Source organism: Mucor mucedo (genome assembly GCF_025094135.1).
Source record: "Mucor mucedo strain NRRL 3635 chromosome Unknown EV154scaffold_2, whole genome shotgun sequence".
Classification (NCBI taxonomy): Eukaryota; Fungi; Mucoromycota; class Mucoromycetes; order Mucorales; family Mucoraceae; genus Mucor; species Mucor mucedo.
The window spans coordinates 296,203-313,406 of NW_026252286.1; the positions used below are offsets into that span (position 1 = coordinate 296,203).

Genomic DNA, 17,204 nt, shown 5'->3' on the forward strand with positions numbered 1-17,204 from the left:
GTCGCAAGGTTACCACAATGAATCTGATGAAAGTCTGTATCAGTCCATGCAACAACAACAACAACAGCCAACAACAGCAACAGCACAACAACCACAGCCTCGTAGGACAGGCGGCATGACACTTGTCAATGAAATCATTGATCAATCCCGTTCTCATGATACGGAGAAAGTAGTTGAAGTCTCACCTAATGAACGTTATGTTCGCTTGAACACTCTTTTAGGAAAAGGCGCTTACAAAGTAGTATATAAAGCCATCGATCGAGAAGAAGGTTACGAAGTGGCATGGAACACCATGCAAGCTACAAAATCTATTGACAATAAGGAAATGGAACACGAAATCGAGATTCTTAAATCGGTACGCCATCCCAACATTATTGCTTTTCACGACGCCTGGTATCAAAAGAACGAATTCGTCTTTGTGACTGAATTGATGACTTCGGGTACACTTCGAGAGTACATTCGCAAATTAAGTCTGCCCAACATTAAGATTGTGAAACGGTGGTCCAGACAGATCCTGAAAGGACTTGCTTATTTACATGCCTACAATCCTCCCATCATTCATCGTGATATCAAGTGCGATAATATCTTTATCAATGGTGCCCACGGTGAGGTCAAGATTGGTGATATGGGTACCGCAGAAATGAAAATGGGTAAGAAGTACACCATCATCGGGACCCCAGAATTCATGGCACCTGAGATGTACGAGGAACAAGGTTACAATGAAAAGGTCGATATCTATGCCTTCGGTATGTGCCTTTTGGAAATGGTTACAGGTGATTATCCCTATGGTGAGTGTAAAAACGCTGCTCAAATCTACAAGAAAGTATCCGCTGGTGTAAAACCTGCTAGTCTATCTGAAGTCACCAGTGAAGAAGTCCGTCATATCATTGATAATTGTTTGGGCGATGAAGATGAGCGTATGTCTGCTCAGGATATCCTCGAGCATACCTTTCTTGCTGTCGAACCCGATGTCGTCCTCTTGGCCGCTGATCCTGCTCAGGTTCATCTCACCTTGCAAGTCGTCTTCAAAGGCATGGATAAACTTTCTGTCAAGTTTGATTTCAATGTGGAGACGGATACCGCTGAACAAGTAGTTCGTGAAATGGTAAATTTTGTACGACATTAATCTATATAAAGCTAACCTCTTTCTTTTTATAAACATACAAGATTGAAGAACAGGTCTTACCAGACAGATATCAACATCACATCACCAAAGAAATCAACCGCATTTTGCGAGATATTGAAAAACCCAACAATAATTCCAGTGAGAACGATCAAGATGATGATTCCAAGGATTCAGTCTGGAGAAGAGAAAGCGATATTCGGTCTGAACTTGAAAAGACCAGAGAAGATTTGGAACGTGCTGCAGAACATGTGTTGGAGGTAGAATCCAAGTGTGACGGATATGAGTGCCGTGCCCGAACTGCAGAAAATAGATATCGGGACGCTGTCCGCAGTTTGCGTGAGATTAAAGAAACCCAACAATTAACAACCGAACAACTTGAAGTGTTAGGGAAAAACCCCAGATTTGAAAACGAACTCAAGATTGATACCTCGCGTCTTTTAAGATCCATGGCTACTGTAGATACTCCTGTCAGCTCAAGTAATACCAGCGTGAAAAGTGAACCTACTAAGAAGCCGGAATATGATTCTCCTTCTCCCCCCTTGACCGCTTCTCTCACTCGTGAAGCCCTTGTTTCTAGAATCCTCGAGGGTAAAGATCTAAATAATCTAGCTTGGGATAATTAATCTTGTTAACACAGTTTACTTTCTATAGAGTATGCTGATGATACAGATATCGAATTATTTGTTAGAGATTGTGCAATTGCAAGTCACCGAAATATTGATAAGGCTCAAGAATGGGCAAACAAGTTAAAGGATCAGGATATCATGACTGTAGGTGATCTTCGTGACCTTCATGATGAAGATTGGATTGGTATTGGATTAACTGTCTTTGCTTTACGTGCTCTTAAAAACATGCTGAAGGGTAAAAAACAACCTGCAAGTCCTCCTCGTCTTTCCCCTCCTCCATAGCAGTTAGTTTAAAGATTGCAGGCCTTTCTCTTGACTTTTTCTCTCTCTCTTTCTCTCCCAACCCTCCTAGTCTCTTTTTTTTTCCTTTTTTTTTTTTCTTTTTTGGTTTGTTCTCTTTATTATTTGGTTTTTTTATATATATATACCTCCACCCCCTCCACCACCTCCTCCTCCACCACATTTCCACTGTAAATACTGGATCAGACTGGAATTTGACCCAACACTCTATTTTTTTTTTTTTTATCCTTACATAAAAAATAATTATTGTAATTCATTTGCAATGATATTTCATGTGTCAGCGACATAGCTTTAGCAACCTATATTCATATCTATGTCCATTAACAAAAGTGCAATTGCCACGCATCAAATCTAAAAGAAAAAAATAGGAGGGGAAATACTTGGTTCAGAAGTCAGGTTTAACCGTGTACGCAAAGGGGGTTTTCCCGTCGCCATGACAACCCGTATTGGTAAAAGACAGTAATATCATGATCCCTTTATGTTCACCACATGTAAATCACGTGTGTAAACTCGTCCCTTTGTTCATATTGCCCGTATTCCACGTTTCTGATGTGCCCTTGAACACAGAATTCATGCAGATGATTGTGTGTCCATCCTTAAAGTATCATACTTTTTCCCGCTTAGTTTGCCAATGCGTAATTCTTACTTATGAGAATGGGTCATAACGTATAAGTTTATGAGATATGCCAAATATCAAAAGTTTTAAATATGTTTACAATCAAACTTTTGAAATTATCTGTAAGAACATATGTTTACCAATCAGGCACAATTGTATATGAAAAGAATTTCGACCTGGTATTTGTCTTTTTTTTTTAAAAAAAAAAGGGCTATCGTCAGAAAGTCTTGTTATCCAAATCACTTTGTTATAGCTTTTATTTCCACGTGTCATAGAGTATTTGTTTTCTTCATAAAAGTGGCTAATACAAACAAGCGGGCTTGTTACTTTCTTCGTGGGCTTTCTTTGAGGTATATCAAGTAAAGAAAAAGAAAGGTCTCATCTGCTTATAGACATATCGGTATTAGCTTTATTATTTTATTTCAACAAACAGCATAAAAACTAAGTAATGCGGTCGTTGTATGGAATAATAGCTATGTCATTGAATATGCCGATGCCACGGAGAAAACAGGCCCGATAAAATTAGTCATGTTGTTGAGATATCTGGGAATGATTAGATACACAAGATGTGGCAAACAACAACAATCTCTCTTTCTTTTTTTGATACCGAGTAAATTCAATCCCATCCCAAGTGTTTAATCATAACTTTTACGCGAGGTTATATTTCTTTTATCTTCCTTGTCAAGCAAAAGTGTTGTAGATCCCATTTTCGTACCTTCTAATTTTTAAAATTCAGTCACCCTTATTGAGCTTGCAATCGACCGATAAACAAAAGCATAAACAGATTGCATCTTCTTTATCGGGAATGGGGTGTGTTTGGTGACGAATGGAACGCATTTTTCTTTCTTTGTATATTCATCATTATGACTTTTCCCGTTAAGATTAAATAAAAGGGAGCCAAAACCAATGCGAAAAATTAAAGTTTCTAACGGAGCTTCTTTCTCTTGCGAGGGTTCGGAGTCGTATCAAGCACAAAAAATGACTTTTTGCCGTATTTCCATTGTATTCAAAAATGAGAAAGAAAGCTGTAGAAGAAAAGGAAAAAGAGGGTATGATCTCTCCCCACTAAGTATGACGTTTTTATTTATAAGAAATAGCATTGATGCAGGTCAGGCATGACTTTCCAAAAAAAAAAAAAAGAGGACTGTTTTTCTTGTGTGATAGTTCAAGCGCATAAACACTTACTAAACAAGCCTAACCTTAATATCACCCCTGTGTTGTTTCATGCCCCAAAATACAAATGGAGCCGAATAGTACTAAATATTTAGGAAATTACAAAAAAAAAAAAAAAAAAAAAAAAAATCGGAGAAAGGGTTATTCAAATAACAAGACGGATAATCTAATAATTCCGGGGGGTTAGAAACGCTTATACTCTGAAGCACGAACCCGGCCAATAAAGTACCGCAGTTAAGCTTTTTTTTTTTTATTGTTTGACAAAAATGGTGGTTTAGGGCGATCGTCACATAAATAACACCCTAAAATAAATCAGCGATCAAAATGTTTTTTTTGATCGATATTGGCGATATCGCTCAAAAAATCGAAAATATCGATATCTCCGATATTTTTGATTTTTTGATCGCTGATCGCAAAGCCAAATTTTTAAATCTCTATAAAAACAACTTATACATAAATAAATAGATGTAGCAATACCATGTTAATAGATAAACGTAATTTTTTAAAGAAAAAAAATGTTTATGGGGATGATAGCCAGGGTAAGAAAAAGACAACTTCAGATTACGTAAGTAAAATGAGAAAACGGGACATGTGACTGTGGGTTTTAATGATTTTGTATTTTATTCTCAGCGGAAAACAATGTTTCCAACACTTCCGGCAGTACTACTCATATCGACTTTAAAAGCGTCACCAGTCTTTATAACATATTTGTTATTGGAGCCGTCAACCGCATTCACCAATCCGACAGCAGACAAAAGATCCTCGGCATCAAAGACCACAAATTTTTTTTGCTCAGCCTCATCGTAAGGTTTCACGCGCGGGATAGCCTTTGAGTATGGTGAGACGTCATGATTCTTCATAAGTTCACCAAAAACGAAGTTCGAGCCCGGAGCACCTTCTTGATATGTAAAGTCAAAAAAGAACAAGACTTTACAAACGTACCAGTTTTCGACAGGCCGGAACATCCTAATTACAATAAGTCAGTACACAATAATTTTGATTTGCAAACATCAACTTACCGATTTTTATGAATTGCAGTAAACATAACAAACTCACCACCACGCGAACTTGCTGCGTTCTTCGATTTGCACAAATCAGATATGTATATTTGATTGTTTGTCCAGAGTTTTTGAGAAATGTTGACAAATTGGTGCTGATGGAACGAAGTTATAACAGCCGAAGTATTACCAGTCAGACGAATCAAAAATTGAGAGAGTGCTTTAAGCCAGTCTCTTGCCAGGTAGCCGCCAATGGTATGATTGTGCTTTTCTTTTGCTTGCTTTACAACCTGGCCCAGCTTTACAGTATTTACCCGCCAGTGAAAGGGTGACCACAGCTGAGGCAACAATGGATCGTTGGACGGGTGGGGCAAGAAGTTGTTGACTTTATCCTTCTTCAAATCATAGGCGGAACTATCGATTATACCATCGGATTGCAAAAAAGAGAACATTTCACGAGTTTCCATGACATTACCGGCGTTGACACCAGGATTCAAAGATGAACGGATTCGCTTCTTGTATATGCCAATAGACCTTTCCAATGATCTTGCAGAATAACACCTTAACGGTCTACCAGAGAAATGAAAAATTAGTACAAAAGGGAAGTCTAATAACTATGATGACAATCGATAACTAACCCCATTCGTTTTATCATGTATGGTATATGGTTCAGTTGGTGCATGTTCGATCTGAATACGGTTCTGGAGATAGAGCTGCTATCAAGACAGGTATCGAGGTAATCAAACCAAGTCTTAAAGCATCTATCATAAGCAAATATAATGTTCAAGTAAATATCACTACATAAATTACAACTCAACAATGAATATTTACCTTTCAATTTCCTTCACTTCAGATTCGGATATCGACCATTGCAAACTCAATTGAATACCACGAGACAGGGCAATAAATCCTGTGGTTGCTTCTCTGGCGTGAAAGAGTGGGGCAACAATCGTAGGAATCACATGCACCAACCAGGCGATCCAGTCCACCGAACGATAAATAGATCTAACATTATCCAGATTGACACCAGCAAACGAACCACTGAAATCCGCAGGAATTGCACGAAGGGAGTCATCCATGGCGGTTTTGATGCGAGTAAAATCAGCAGTCTCGAGAGCAAACGGGTACGTGTCTTCGTTACCATCAAACTTGAACCGAGTGTTGAGCTTTGGTGAAAGCATGTCGAAGCAAAGCTTGCTGACATTCGAAAACATATGTAGCTCGTCACACATGAAAAAGTCGATGGAGAGGAAGGTACTCAACTGACCAAAGGGAGAAGCACTTTTAATACCATAGTTGTGGTTGGGACAAGAAGGCTAATAAAGGTAAATCAATTAAAATATGTAAAAAAGGCTACACAAGTTAATACTTACTGCGTCTTTCTCAAGTAATAAAGAAGCTTTGGTTCTGATAGCCGAGTCTCTGCCAAAGAAGTACATACCACCTTTTCCTCCGTCAACTGGGTGACCGCCTTTAACTAAATTTAGAAGGGTCATTTTGTTAGTGTCCACGGTCATAGCTTAGTAACTGACGACTTACCAATACAAAATCTACATCCCCACCAGTTGGTATGACCACTAAACATCAACAACCGCTGGTTGATCTCTATACCATCTGCAATGACACCCAAATTGAAAATTCTAGCCGACGTGACATGAACACCATTCTTGCGAACAACAACAGGTTCACGACTCAAACGATCAAGGCTTTCAATAATTGGACGCAGATACGAGTCAAAGTCTTTCTTAGTGTCACCAAAAAGAATTGCAACTTGAAAAGTATATTCATCGGTGTATCTGCAAATGGTGTTATTACGACGTAAAAAGATTGGATGTATTGTATATAGAGCCAAAATTTACCTGATAGACGGATCAATGCTAGCAATTATAACGTGTACCATCACCATACTTTTTCTTGATACCTTCGAAGTGAACCCATCAACACATAGAACGATGGCTAAATCGTGCTGACCAGTGAAGAGACCTTTAGATTTCATTTCTTTATACGCGGCTCCAGAAAAAAAATCGGTATATGGATCATCGTCTGTCATGGAATCGATTACGTTTCGGTATTTTTCGACTTCATCACGAAACTCGTCACAAGCTAGCATACGACTTAAATGTTCACCAATATCAATCATTTTTACCACAGATTCTTTATGTCTAACAGCGTTACAGTGAGGACAAGCGGTTTTATCGGCATCATCGACAGGATCAAAGAGATAACACCCCTTTCGGGAACAGATTTCATGGCTTTGACTGAAAGAAAGTGGAAGTTTCTTCTTGATCAACGAACGACACTCCTTCAATGCGAGTACTTTTTTCTTTTTATCAAGGCCTAAAAGGTAAACTAAATTAGTAAATAATGATACTTTGTAAATACAAATCATTAACATACTGTTGTTTTGGTTCAAAGTGTTCTCAAAAAATTTCTTCATAACGCGCACAGCTTCTATGGTCATGTTTCTACTAAATGTAAGATAGTTGAACATAATACTACTCAGCTCGCTGGTGCTAAATACGTTAATGGGGACAATGATATCCTTGATGTTGTCCTGTATTGTTACATTATGATCAAGTGACAATGGTTCTAAAAGTGAAAATAATACATCCGGTAAGTTGTCATGATGTCAACAACTCGAGCATCCTTAGTTACCTTCGAAGTTCTCTTCGTCCGTGGATTCATACAAATCCTCGTCTACTTCACCGTCTACAACAAAACCATCATCAGAGGATTCATCTTCAGCATCTACGTCTTGTATGGACATTTGTCCAATTAAGGGAAGAGCGATTTGGTTATCGAGGTCAGCCATATCAACATCATCGTAAAAATCCATTTCTTCGTCATAGTCAAAAGGTGTACGGTTGGTTATTATAGCAGTTGGGAAGCCAGTAGATACTGAAGAGGATACAGCAAAAACAGAAGTGTCAGTTGGGCCAGGTATAATGGAGGCAGCAGTAACGGCCAAGGGTTCATATGTGCCTCTTAAAAGACGTTGGTTAGCGCCGTTTCGAGAAGCTCTAAGGTTCTTGGGTTTTTGAATTTTGGGGTAAACCATTTTGAAAAGTTTTTAAGAATTTTGTTTTTGGTAAGTCGGGAACCGATTTTTGCGCGTAGTTTTATACATGTTGCTACATCTTATTTACAGCTTATTAATAGTCACTGACCGTTCTTAGAACCAATTGGAATTACTCGTGAATTTATCTTATAATTATTAATAGAGAGGATATGGTAATTCTGTGTAGACTATGGATACCTTTCAAAACCACTAGAAATCGTTGTTTGGGACTTCAAGCTTGATCTATTGTTAGATTTTCGTGTAACGAGGTTATTAAGCGAAATTTTTTTTAATTCTGTACCGTGATTGGTGCAAATAAGTTGAACCACTTACATCAAGGTAAATGACAATGAAAAAAAAATGTATCTTTAAAACATCTATATAAGATCCAATACTTACACCTATTTTCTCATTTACATCGATTTTTCACTCTATTTATCACAATGAACGGTACCCAAAACTCAAATTCTCGAGACGAAGTCATTGAAAAACTCGTTAATGTCATTTACGATATGCAAAGAAAGCTTGATGCAATGCCTGCCACAATGAAAGAATATATCTACCTGCCAGTTGGTCAACACTGTGAATGCTGCAGCAAGGTTAAGAAAGTGGTCAAATCCAATGGTACTTCTGCAATTACTTCTCGATCTGGATATATCACTGGTACGTTTTTATTTTATTTTACTTTGTAAGACGAATTAAGTTAATAATTGCCCTATCTTTTCAGCAAGAAATTCCGCTGCTCAACAAATGTACGAATTCGTGGTCAAGGCTGTCGCCTATTACAAGGAGCAAGTTATACCCAATGGTATTCACACCTCTTGCAATTCTCTCGGTGTAAGATCCATCACCGTATGTACTTATACAAAGAAAACCGTTATAGACAAGGTTGCTGCGTACTGGAGATCTTTGGTAGGTACCTATACTGAGGATCAAGCTAAAGAAAGGGCGACAGCAGCTTACAACAATGTCTTCACCATTTGCCAACATTTCTTGAAAGCATTGTACCAAGAACGATTTGGAAAGAATGGTGTCATTTGGAGGGGGATTCCTGCAAACGAGCAGAATGAAGTATTGTATATGTTCGAAAGAATTGTATACTTTTGGAACAAGCGCTCTGGCTTGAACGTTGGTACACCCGTTGAGGCATATCCTGGAGACCTTATCTCTGTCATTGACGCCGAGAATCCTATGCTACCCATGCACCTCGCAGATAAAAACTGGATATCCAAAAATATGATCCAGATAATGTTGAGGAACTCAGCAAGAGTAAGTAAAGTTTAGATATCAAATTAAGAATTTTTAACATTAACATAAACCTCAACTCTAGCCAGATGACATTGCTCATGATACCTCGGGTTCATTTTTGACTGGCCTGGAAAACCTTGGTGTCAATTCGGGTACTGAAGAGAGGTACGAAGACTTGGATATGGGCCTGTTTGAAAATTTATTTTCGATCCCTGATAACAGACCTCTTGTACCATCGTCTTCTTCCGCTTCGGTACAAAATCCTGTTTTGACCTCTCTTCCTCCCTCTGAGATGCCTCCTCTCTCTGACTCGCCTCCTCCCACCTCTGACTCTCCTCCCACCTCTGACTCTCCTCCTCCCACCTCTGACTCTCCTCCTCCCACCTCTGCACCTGCCCTCTCCACCCCAAGTACTACCCGTCCAAAAGGTAAAAGAAAGGCTGATGAAATAGCATCTGGGACCAATAGTCGACCCTCAAGGGCTTTCCAAAAATAGAATTGAGCCTGAATTTTTTTTTTTTCTTATTTAAACTCTGATTTTTTTATTATTTTTTTCTTTTTCTTTCTATTTCTTTCAAATAAAAACTAAACTTAAGGTTTGTATATGTGTATAGTTTGTGAATATATGATTTATCATAACCATTTGTTTACAAATGAAGATATAGTTATGTGACTAAACATTAAACGTGCTGACACTCTCCAAACGGATTAAACCAAGACTCTTTGCTTTAAAAGTAAATTTACTTACTCTTTTTATATGTATTAACACATTTGTATAGCTGAAGCCATCTCTACTTTCACCGCTTGTGAAAAGGTAAATATCTCGACTTTGGTTTATGTGTTCATTATTAGTTAACCCAAATTCCTAAAGCTAGCTACTATCGCTGTTTATTTGAGGCTCGTACATCCCACGGTTTTGTAAAGGTACACATTGCTAAACTTGATAATTTATTCTCTTATTAACGTAAACCATCTTTATGCAGGTAAGTGAATACTGCTGCTCTTCCGAGGTCTTCGTATGGTCATTATCGTAGTTCCTCTCATTATGTCTGTCTCTGGTCATATTTTACTGGTCATTTTCTATATTTGAAGAGGTCTATCATGATCAGATTCGACGTTATTTAGTTTTTTTTTATAAATAAAATTTTTTTTTTTCCAATATATACAAACGTATCAATTTTAAGCCTGTATCCTGATTTAGCAGGGGTGTAAAAGTAATATTATATCGATTATCGATTACCCCATTTTTTTTACCCCATCCAACGATATTTTTTTGTTTTTTTGATTTATGGATCGATATCGTCAATCGCGATATTTTGGAAAGTTTGATCGATATTGCCAATAACGATATTTTAGAAAGTTTGATCGATATCGCCAATCGCGATATTTTGGAAAATTTGATCGATATTGCCAATCGCGATATTTTGGAAAAATTTATCGATATCGCCAATCGCGATATTTTTAAAAAAAAGATCGTTATTTCCGCTCTAATTTGTTTGCGATATTTTTCAATTTTTGATCGCTGATTTATTTTAGGGTGTAATGGTTTTTTTTTTATTTTAGAAGCATTATTTTCCCTTTTCTTTTCCTCTTTCTATAAAATAAAAATGAACGTATTCAATCGACTCAAGTCAAATTCCAACGCCGGATTAAAATCTCGTACACCTTCACCTACCGAAGAATATGGACCGGTCCTACACGAACCCAAGTTGACACCTCCTGCTCATTTTACACCCGTCGCTCCTGCACCTTTGGATAGCGAACAAGAAGAAAAGGTGACTCGTCTTCGAGAATATATGCAATCCATCATGCTTCCCGAATCGCATGAATATTACCCCAGCGAAAAGGGGTTCCTTACCGATAACACAATTAAAAGATATATGCGTGCAAGAAAGTGGGAGTTCGAGGTAAAATAAAATTATACTGCCATATATAGAGATATTAATAATTTATGGCAACAGCACGCAAAAACCATGTTGGAAAATACGGTTCGTTGGAGACGTGATTACCGTCCTGATGAACTTGACCCCAATTATATTAAACCAGAGGTATGTGTGATATCGAAAGGAATGGGGGATGGGGCGTAGACACTATTTATTTACACACACACGATCTTTTTCGGGAAAAAGTTTTTTTTTTTTTTTTTTTTTTTACAAATTTCTAATAACGATAATTTCTTGGATTCATAGGTCGAGACTGGTAAGATGTACTATAATGGCTTTGATAAGTGTGGTCGACCTGTTTGGATTATGAGACCTCGTCTTCAAAACTCCAAGGATGCAGAACGACAAATTAAGCATATCGTTTATTGCTTAGAACGGGGTATTCGTTTAATGCCTGACTTGGTAGAAAATTTAGCAATCATTGTGGACTTTAAAGATTCTTCGGCGGCTCACAATCCAAGCGTTTCCACATGCAAGAAGTTCTTGGATATTCTGGGTAATCATTATCCTGAAAGATTAGGTGTAGCCTTTGTAGTTAAATGTAAGTTCTTTCTGTGTGTGTGGTTGTAATATTTAAATATGCTCATGCTTTCTTGTTATAGCACCTTGGTTTTTCCTCACTACTTTCAAAATCATTTCACCATTTATGGACCCTGTTACAAAGAACAAGATTAAGTTTGTCATTGATGGAAAGGATAATAAGGAAACCAAGAGTTTAAGTAACGAGATGGTACATTTGGAAGATTACATCGATCTTGATCAATTAGAGTGTGATTTCGGTGGTCATTTCAATTATCAATTCGAATTAGAGCCTTATTGGAAGTTGCTTCTTGAAAAGACAGGCGACCCATATAAAATCATTGAATACAAGTAAATTTACTAGAAACTCCTCCCCCTACTCTTTCAACACTTTCCCCTTCCATTTATTCATATCTCATCTTTCTTCATTCTATACACTTCTCTTTGCCACTTTTAGACCATACAATAAATTCCATAAAAAAACTGTGTAACAGCCATGTAATAAAAAACACACACAATTCAGTATCATTAGACATGGTAACATGATGTCCCAAAAGAACGGATTGAGACGGGCCGGGGGGAACGTTTATTATCTCATATTAAAAACGGGCAATCGTTCTCCCTCCTTTCAAAAAGTAAAAGGGAAATGTGTGTGCCACAAACCAAATTTAGGACTCCCCCCTCCCGAGAAGCATTGGTTCTATAGTGCACACAAACACATTGCAAATCAAAAAAAAAAAAAGATAATAAAAGAAGTAGAAGACGCGTTAGTTTTTATTGTTCAAGAAGAATTTTTTTTTACAGGGTTTAAACTTGAAGTTTGTATGAATGTAAATAATTAGAAATAGATTTGAAAGAAGAGGGTATATCAATGGCGCTGTCATGATTTGAGAGTTCGCCAAAGCTAGAACAGGAGGATATGGAAAGGGCTCTTGTGACGCTAGCATCAACTGTAATTTCTTGTTCCCGCTCCTGCGATGAAAATGCACCACCGGTGAACACAACAGGAAATTGCAGATCCATGTTATTGCTGCAGCAGTCAGAATTAGTATTACAAAACTCCACCGTGATTCGAATCGAGTGCTCCACACCAAGTCTGGGATTAGCCACACTGGGTAATATCGATCGATCCAGTTCGAAATCCAGCTGGCAAGCTTGTTTCCATGTTTTGTTTGGGTTGGTTAATAGTTTTGTTGATGTTGCAAGTACCTGAATGTGACTTTTATAACTATAATGAATAATAATGGGTAAACAAAAACTACAAGGTTTCATATAAACAAAAAACAAAAAAAAAAAATTATTACCCTTCCAAGTGAATTGATTGTATAATTTGACATCCGATTAAGCAACATTCACCCTTCATTTCCTGACCCGAAACTGACCGTAATCGAACGGATATACTACTCGGAGTCTGACACTGACCAAGATCAAACGTACTTGGAAATTCTAGCTCGTACTGCCATCTTTGCTTTGATTGTTTCGTGATTCCCCAGAATACTCGTTTTGGTATATCACATTCTTCTTCTCCTTCCATGATATTGTTATTGGATGTATGGAACTGAATCGCTTTGAGAACACCTGTTTCCATTGTAGACACTTTGACTTCCAATGTATAATAGATACCACAACAAACAAGAGAAGGTCCTTGGTTCTGAATCTGAAACGAGGCAGGTAAACTATTCGGAACTGAGAGGCTAAAAGGTAAGTTGTAAACATTTTCATCGCTACTGTTAGTGGTCGAAGATAACAACGGACGCCAATCATCGGGATTATTTGAGATTTGGTAGGTATCATTCACAATAATCCGACTTGTACTTGCAATTTCTTCTCTTCCGACTAATTGGACTTGTGTCCAAACAGGACGTATGAAACACTGCTCAGATGCTTGGATTTGGATAATGCCAAATACATTGCTTGTTGAGTTGGGTCTTGATCCGTCTAATGCAAAAGATGCTTTATCCATAGTAAATGATAACATTTTGTGTATGACTTTTTGTAGTAGTAGTGGTGGTTGTAGAAGAGGAAAGAATAAAAAAATAAAAAAAATTAGAAAGTGAAAGAAAAGAATGGAATAAAGAAACTGATGTCTCGCTATTTAACAGAAACAAAAAAAACAAAAAAAAATTTAAAGTTCAATGAGTTATTTTTTATGGTTTTTTTGTATTTATTAATACGTGAAGGATTGTACGTGGAATAAAAATAAAAAATAAAAAATGCTCACCTTAAATTGTTCAATACACGTGAGTGACAAGTGTTATGCGGGGCAGATGGACAGTCAATGGTATTGTAATTTATTGATTTTATATAAAGAGATAGGGTATAGTTTTTGCGATATTTATGCCACTGGTATTAAACCGTATTTTTCAATTTCGTTTTCATTACTGCAAATGGTGTTTATCCATATAGACAAACCAGCCATTGACATAATAATAAGGTGCATAATCTTTTTGTTTAAAAAAATTACAATTCAGACAATGCGGTTTCCTCTTTTGGTATCTCCATTGGTTGGAGAGGTAGCTGCATATGAACCAGTGTGTCCTCTTCCGACAAGTCCAATAAACGGGCAGCTTTACTACGATTCACGACTTTTACATGAACCTCCTCTTCTTCATTATCATCTGAAAATCTATCCAGACCAGACAGATCTAAACCCATGTCATCATCATAGTCAGGTTCACTGCCATTGTCTCCGTCCATGGGTCGAATCGTCCTCGTCGCGAAAAACTCCTCCATATTGACATTCTCCCGCGTCTCTAATCTTGATGTATCACGTGTCATGCGCTGTTTTCTAGCAATGGCAGTAGGTAATACCTGAGGCTTTTTTGTTGTTCTTGTGAAAGGAGCACAACAGCAGTTACGTTTAGAGTTCGTAGTCAAGCGCCGATATCTATAGTTGGGAACCACTTTTCGCGCCATCAAAATCCAGGTACGTCGTACTTTGTGTGTTACCTTGCGATACAGGCTGTAACTTTTGCTTCTTGAATTCAACGATCGTTTCCAAACTGTGGGTCGTTCGTCAGAGCTATCCGAGTCTGAATAATAGTAATCTTCGTCGGAATCAAACATGCTATTGTTGTAATTTGTTCTCACAGGTAAATTTAAATATTCAATGGTCGTCATGTTCATTGTGGCTGTAAAAAAAGAAATGAGGGATATAAGTTGCGTTCTTTTTTCTTCTCTCTCTCCCTTTCTCTCGTCATCAATAGATAACGAGGATTAAATCACACACACTTACCGAGCTTAATATGAAAGATCAGTAATCTTGTGATGGCTATCAATGATGCAATGACAATAACAGTAATAAATAAGGTTATCAAGGCGCAAGCATAATAAATCCGATTAATATTAGCTTTATACTTTCTGATATCAACTATCTGGAACGCTAAACAATTCGTAATTTCGTCAGTAAATAACAGATAGGTAATTATTCTTAATTAGTGTATAATACCGTGTATCATGAACACATTCTTGTCATAAAAACAGGACCAGGTTGCATACAATGCCATATAAGCATACCATAGTAGAGCTAAAAATGCAGACACCACAAGCATCATAAAAAATCGATAGTTACTCTTTCCAACACAGCAATTAAGCCATTTACAATGGTGATCCATTCTATCCACACACTTGTTACACAGTTTACAATGCCGAGTGCTCTCTGATCTAAAATCCGCTCCCGCTCCCTTTTTAATCTCCATCATACTTTATATTTTTTCTTTGTCTTCTCTTTGTATACACTTACACTTTGACTCGACAAATGTTACATATCCCCGAGAAGCTATCAATCACAGGTATACCATATCGTCTTACATACGTCGGACTCCTTGTCACGTGATTCCGCTGACTGGTCACTACTGGATCTTCTGTCTCTATCATCGACGTTGTTATACTAAGAATCTTGACTAACGTTGTAAATCCTGCCATGATGTAATAATGATAATAAAAAAAAGGGTTAAGGTAGACATAGAAGATACACATGTATATATAAAAGGGGAGGTGGGAATCTATTAAAGAGATAAGCGAGATCATTGTTACGAAAAGGATATTTTACAGGCCCAAGTTGTATACGGACTAATATAAGCATTGTTTGCTTGTAGGAGTGAGGGATTCAGGTTTTCAAAAGTTGTTTCCAAGATGGGAGGTAAGGTCACATTTTCATACACGGTCAAGAAATGAATCAAGAAACAGAAAAAGCCGAGGTCGAGCGTGATCAAGCAAACCCATTGCATGATCATGTAGACATCAATCGGGAGTCGATATCCATTCTTTCTGGACCAGTCGTTCTTTTCCCAGTAGAACACTGTTCCTGGCGTTCGTTTGAATTTAAACGGGAATCCCATGGAGGATGAAGAAGAAGAAAGGTGGATTTTTAATTAAAAAGAGGGGGAGAAGGGAGCGGAAGAGGAAATAAAATAAAACTTTTTTTTTTTTGTGTGTATGTTGAAAGGAGTTGTTGTCACTTTTCCAAGATGATAAAGGAGAATGGGAATAATCGATTAGTTGTTATGCCATTTATCTATTCATTTTTTTCAGCTTATCAATGTCAAAACCATGTTTTATCTGATTTAGAATGAAACCATGAGAGAGGTTACTTTGTCCAACGTTACTGTCAACAATAACATATGATGCCATTAATTAGGGTTTTCACAAGTGAAATTTTTTAAATGGACAATTTAAACGAAAGTAGAAATTGGCTTTTACCTTAACATGTGTTATAAGTCTGTATCTCTCTCTTTCAAAGGCTCAAGAAAACAATAGGTAAGAATAATCCGCTATTGCCTTTTACACGGACATGTGGGACAAAATGGCATTAACTGTTTTTAGGAAAACTAATTCCCCAAATCCTATGCTAGTTCTTGCCTCTCCTCTCCCGAGCGTGATGTGCGTATACTCGTAAAATTTTAATATGCATAAATCAGTTGAATGTAAGTTACTGTACAGAACAATACATCAAGGCTATTGTCATAGCAACAAATTAAATTTACACATGACCCAGACTTGCTTTTGGTGCAATGTTCTCTACACACCAAAGCGTCATCGTTATCAAATTCGAGAGAAAAGTGACAAGTAGATGGACTGAATATCCCATTGTACCATATCCTTTTATTTTGCAGTGGCAAAGATCCATATATATTGGAAAAATTATGCATGTCAGATCGAACAATTAAGCCTCCAGAGTCAAGACGAGAGCCGTGACTTACAAATAGTTCCCCTTAAATTCATTTACGAAAAATAAAATAATCTTCTGTAACCCTGGTAAACTAATTCGCACCATGAGCAGAAATAAAGATACGATAAAGAGTGTGCTTCTCGGCTCAAGCATCACTGGTAATGAGAGCTATGGACACTAAACAGACAATGGGACTAATTCTGAAAAATAAAACAGCTTTAGCAGGCGCTACTACAGGTGCAACCATTGCCGTTTTAAAAAACGCCCCTGTCAAGCAATACACGATCTCAACAGGACTCAATTGTGGTGTGTTTGGTGCCACCTTTTTCTGTGAGTTGTTTTCCTCATTCTTGAGAATCGAGTGACATGATGTCCTAACCCTTTTTTTTTTTGCAGTGGTTAGAGAAACATTTATCACCTATCAACG

The 17,204-nt window shown here is 37.5% G+C and overlaps 5 protein-coding genes across 5 annotated transcripts; 3 read left to right on the plus strand and 2 right to left on the minus strand.

Moving 5' to 3' along the window:
* Window positions 1-546: 546 nt before the first annotated feature.
* EV154DRAFT_490301 (uncharacterized protein) lies at window positions 547-2,284 on the plus strand. The gene is made up of 3 exons (XM_051599408.1): window positions 547-1,105; window positions 1,168-1,714; window positions 1,778-2,284. The coding sequence occupies exons 1-3, from the start codon at window positions 626-628 to the stop codon at window positions 2,032-2,034; spliced, it is 1,284 nt and encodes a 427-aa protein (XP_051463461.1). The 5' UTR covers window positions 547-625; the 3' UTR covers window positions 2,035-2,284.
* Window positions 2,285-10,634: 8,350 nt separating this feature from the next.
* Window positions 10,635-12,148, plus strand: EV154DRAFT_490324 (CRAL-TRIO domain-containing protein). Its single transcript, XM_051599409.1, has 4 exons — window positions 10,635-11,052; window positions 11,107-11,193; window positions 11,335-11,629; window positions 11,691-12,148. Exons 1-4 carry the CDS (start codon window positions 10,753-10,755, stop codon window positions 11,960-11,962), a joined length of 954 nt encoding a protein of 317 aa, XP_051463462.1. The 5' UTR covers window positions 10,635-10,752; the 3' UTR covers window positions 11,963-12,148.
* A 211-nt stretch (window positions 12,149-12,359) lies between these two features.
* EV154DRAFT_490326 (uncharacterized protein) lies at window positions 12,360-13,654 on the minus strand. The gene is made up of 2 exons (XM_051599410.1): window positions 12,912-13,654; window positions 12,360-12,835 (listed from the first exon to the last, which is right to left on the minus strand). Exons 1-2 carry the CDS (start codon window positions 13,583-13,585, stop codon window positions 12,415-12,417), a joined length of 1,095 nt encoding a protein of 364 aa, XP_051463463.1. The 5' UTR covers window positions 13,586-13,654; the 3' UTR covers window positions 12,360-12,414.
* A 210-nt stretch (window positions 13,655-13,864) lies between these two features.
* EV154DRAFT_490328 (DHHC palmitoyltransferase-domain-containing protein) lies at window positions 13,865-16,013 on the minus strand. The gene is made up of 4 exons (XM_051599411.1): window positions 15,350-16,013; window positions 15,056-15,270; window positions 14,843-14,989; window positions 13,865-14,738 (listed from the first exon to the last, which is right to left on the minus strand). Exons 1-4 carry the CDS (start codon window positions 15,634-15,636, stop codon window positions 14,068-14,070), a joined length of 1,320 nt encoding a protein of 439 aa, XP_051463464.1. The 5' UTR covers window positions 15,637-16,013; the 3' UTR covers window positions 13,865-14,067.
* An 867-nt stretch (window positions 16,014-16,880) lies between these two features.
* Window positions 16,881-17,142, plus strand: EV154DRAFT_410385 (uncharacterized protein; the record flags this gene model as incomplete). The annotated part of the gene is made up of 2 exons (XM_051595396.1): window positions 16,881-16,935; window positions 16,994-17,142. 2 exons carry the CDS (start codon window positions 16,881-16,883, stop codon window positions 17,140-17,142), a joined length of 204 nt encoding a protein of 67 aa, XP_051463465.1.
* Between the last annotated feature and the right edge of the window lie 62 nt (window positions 17,143-17,204).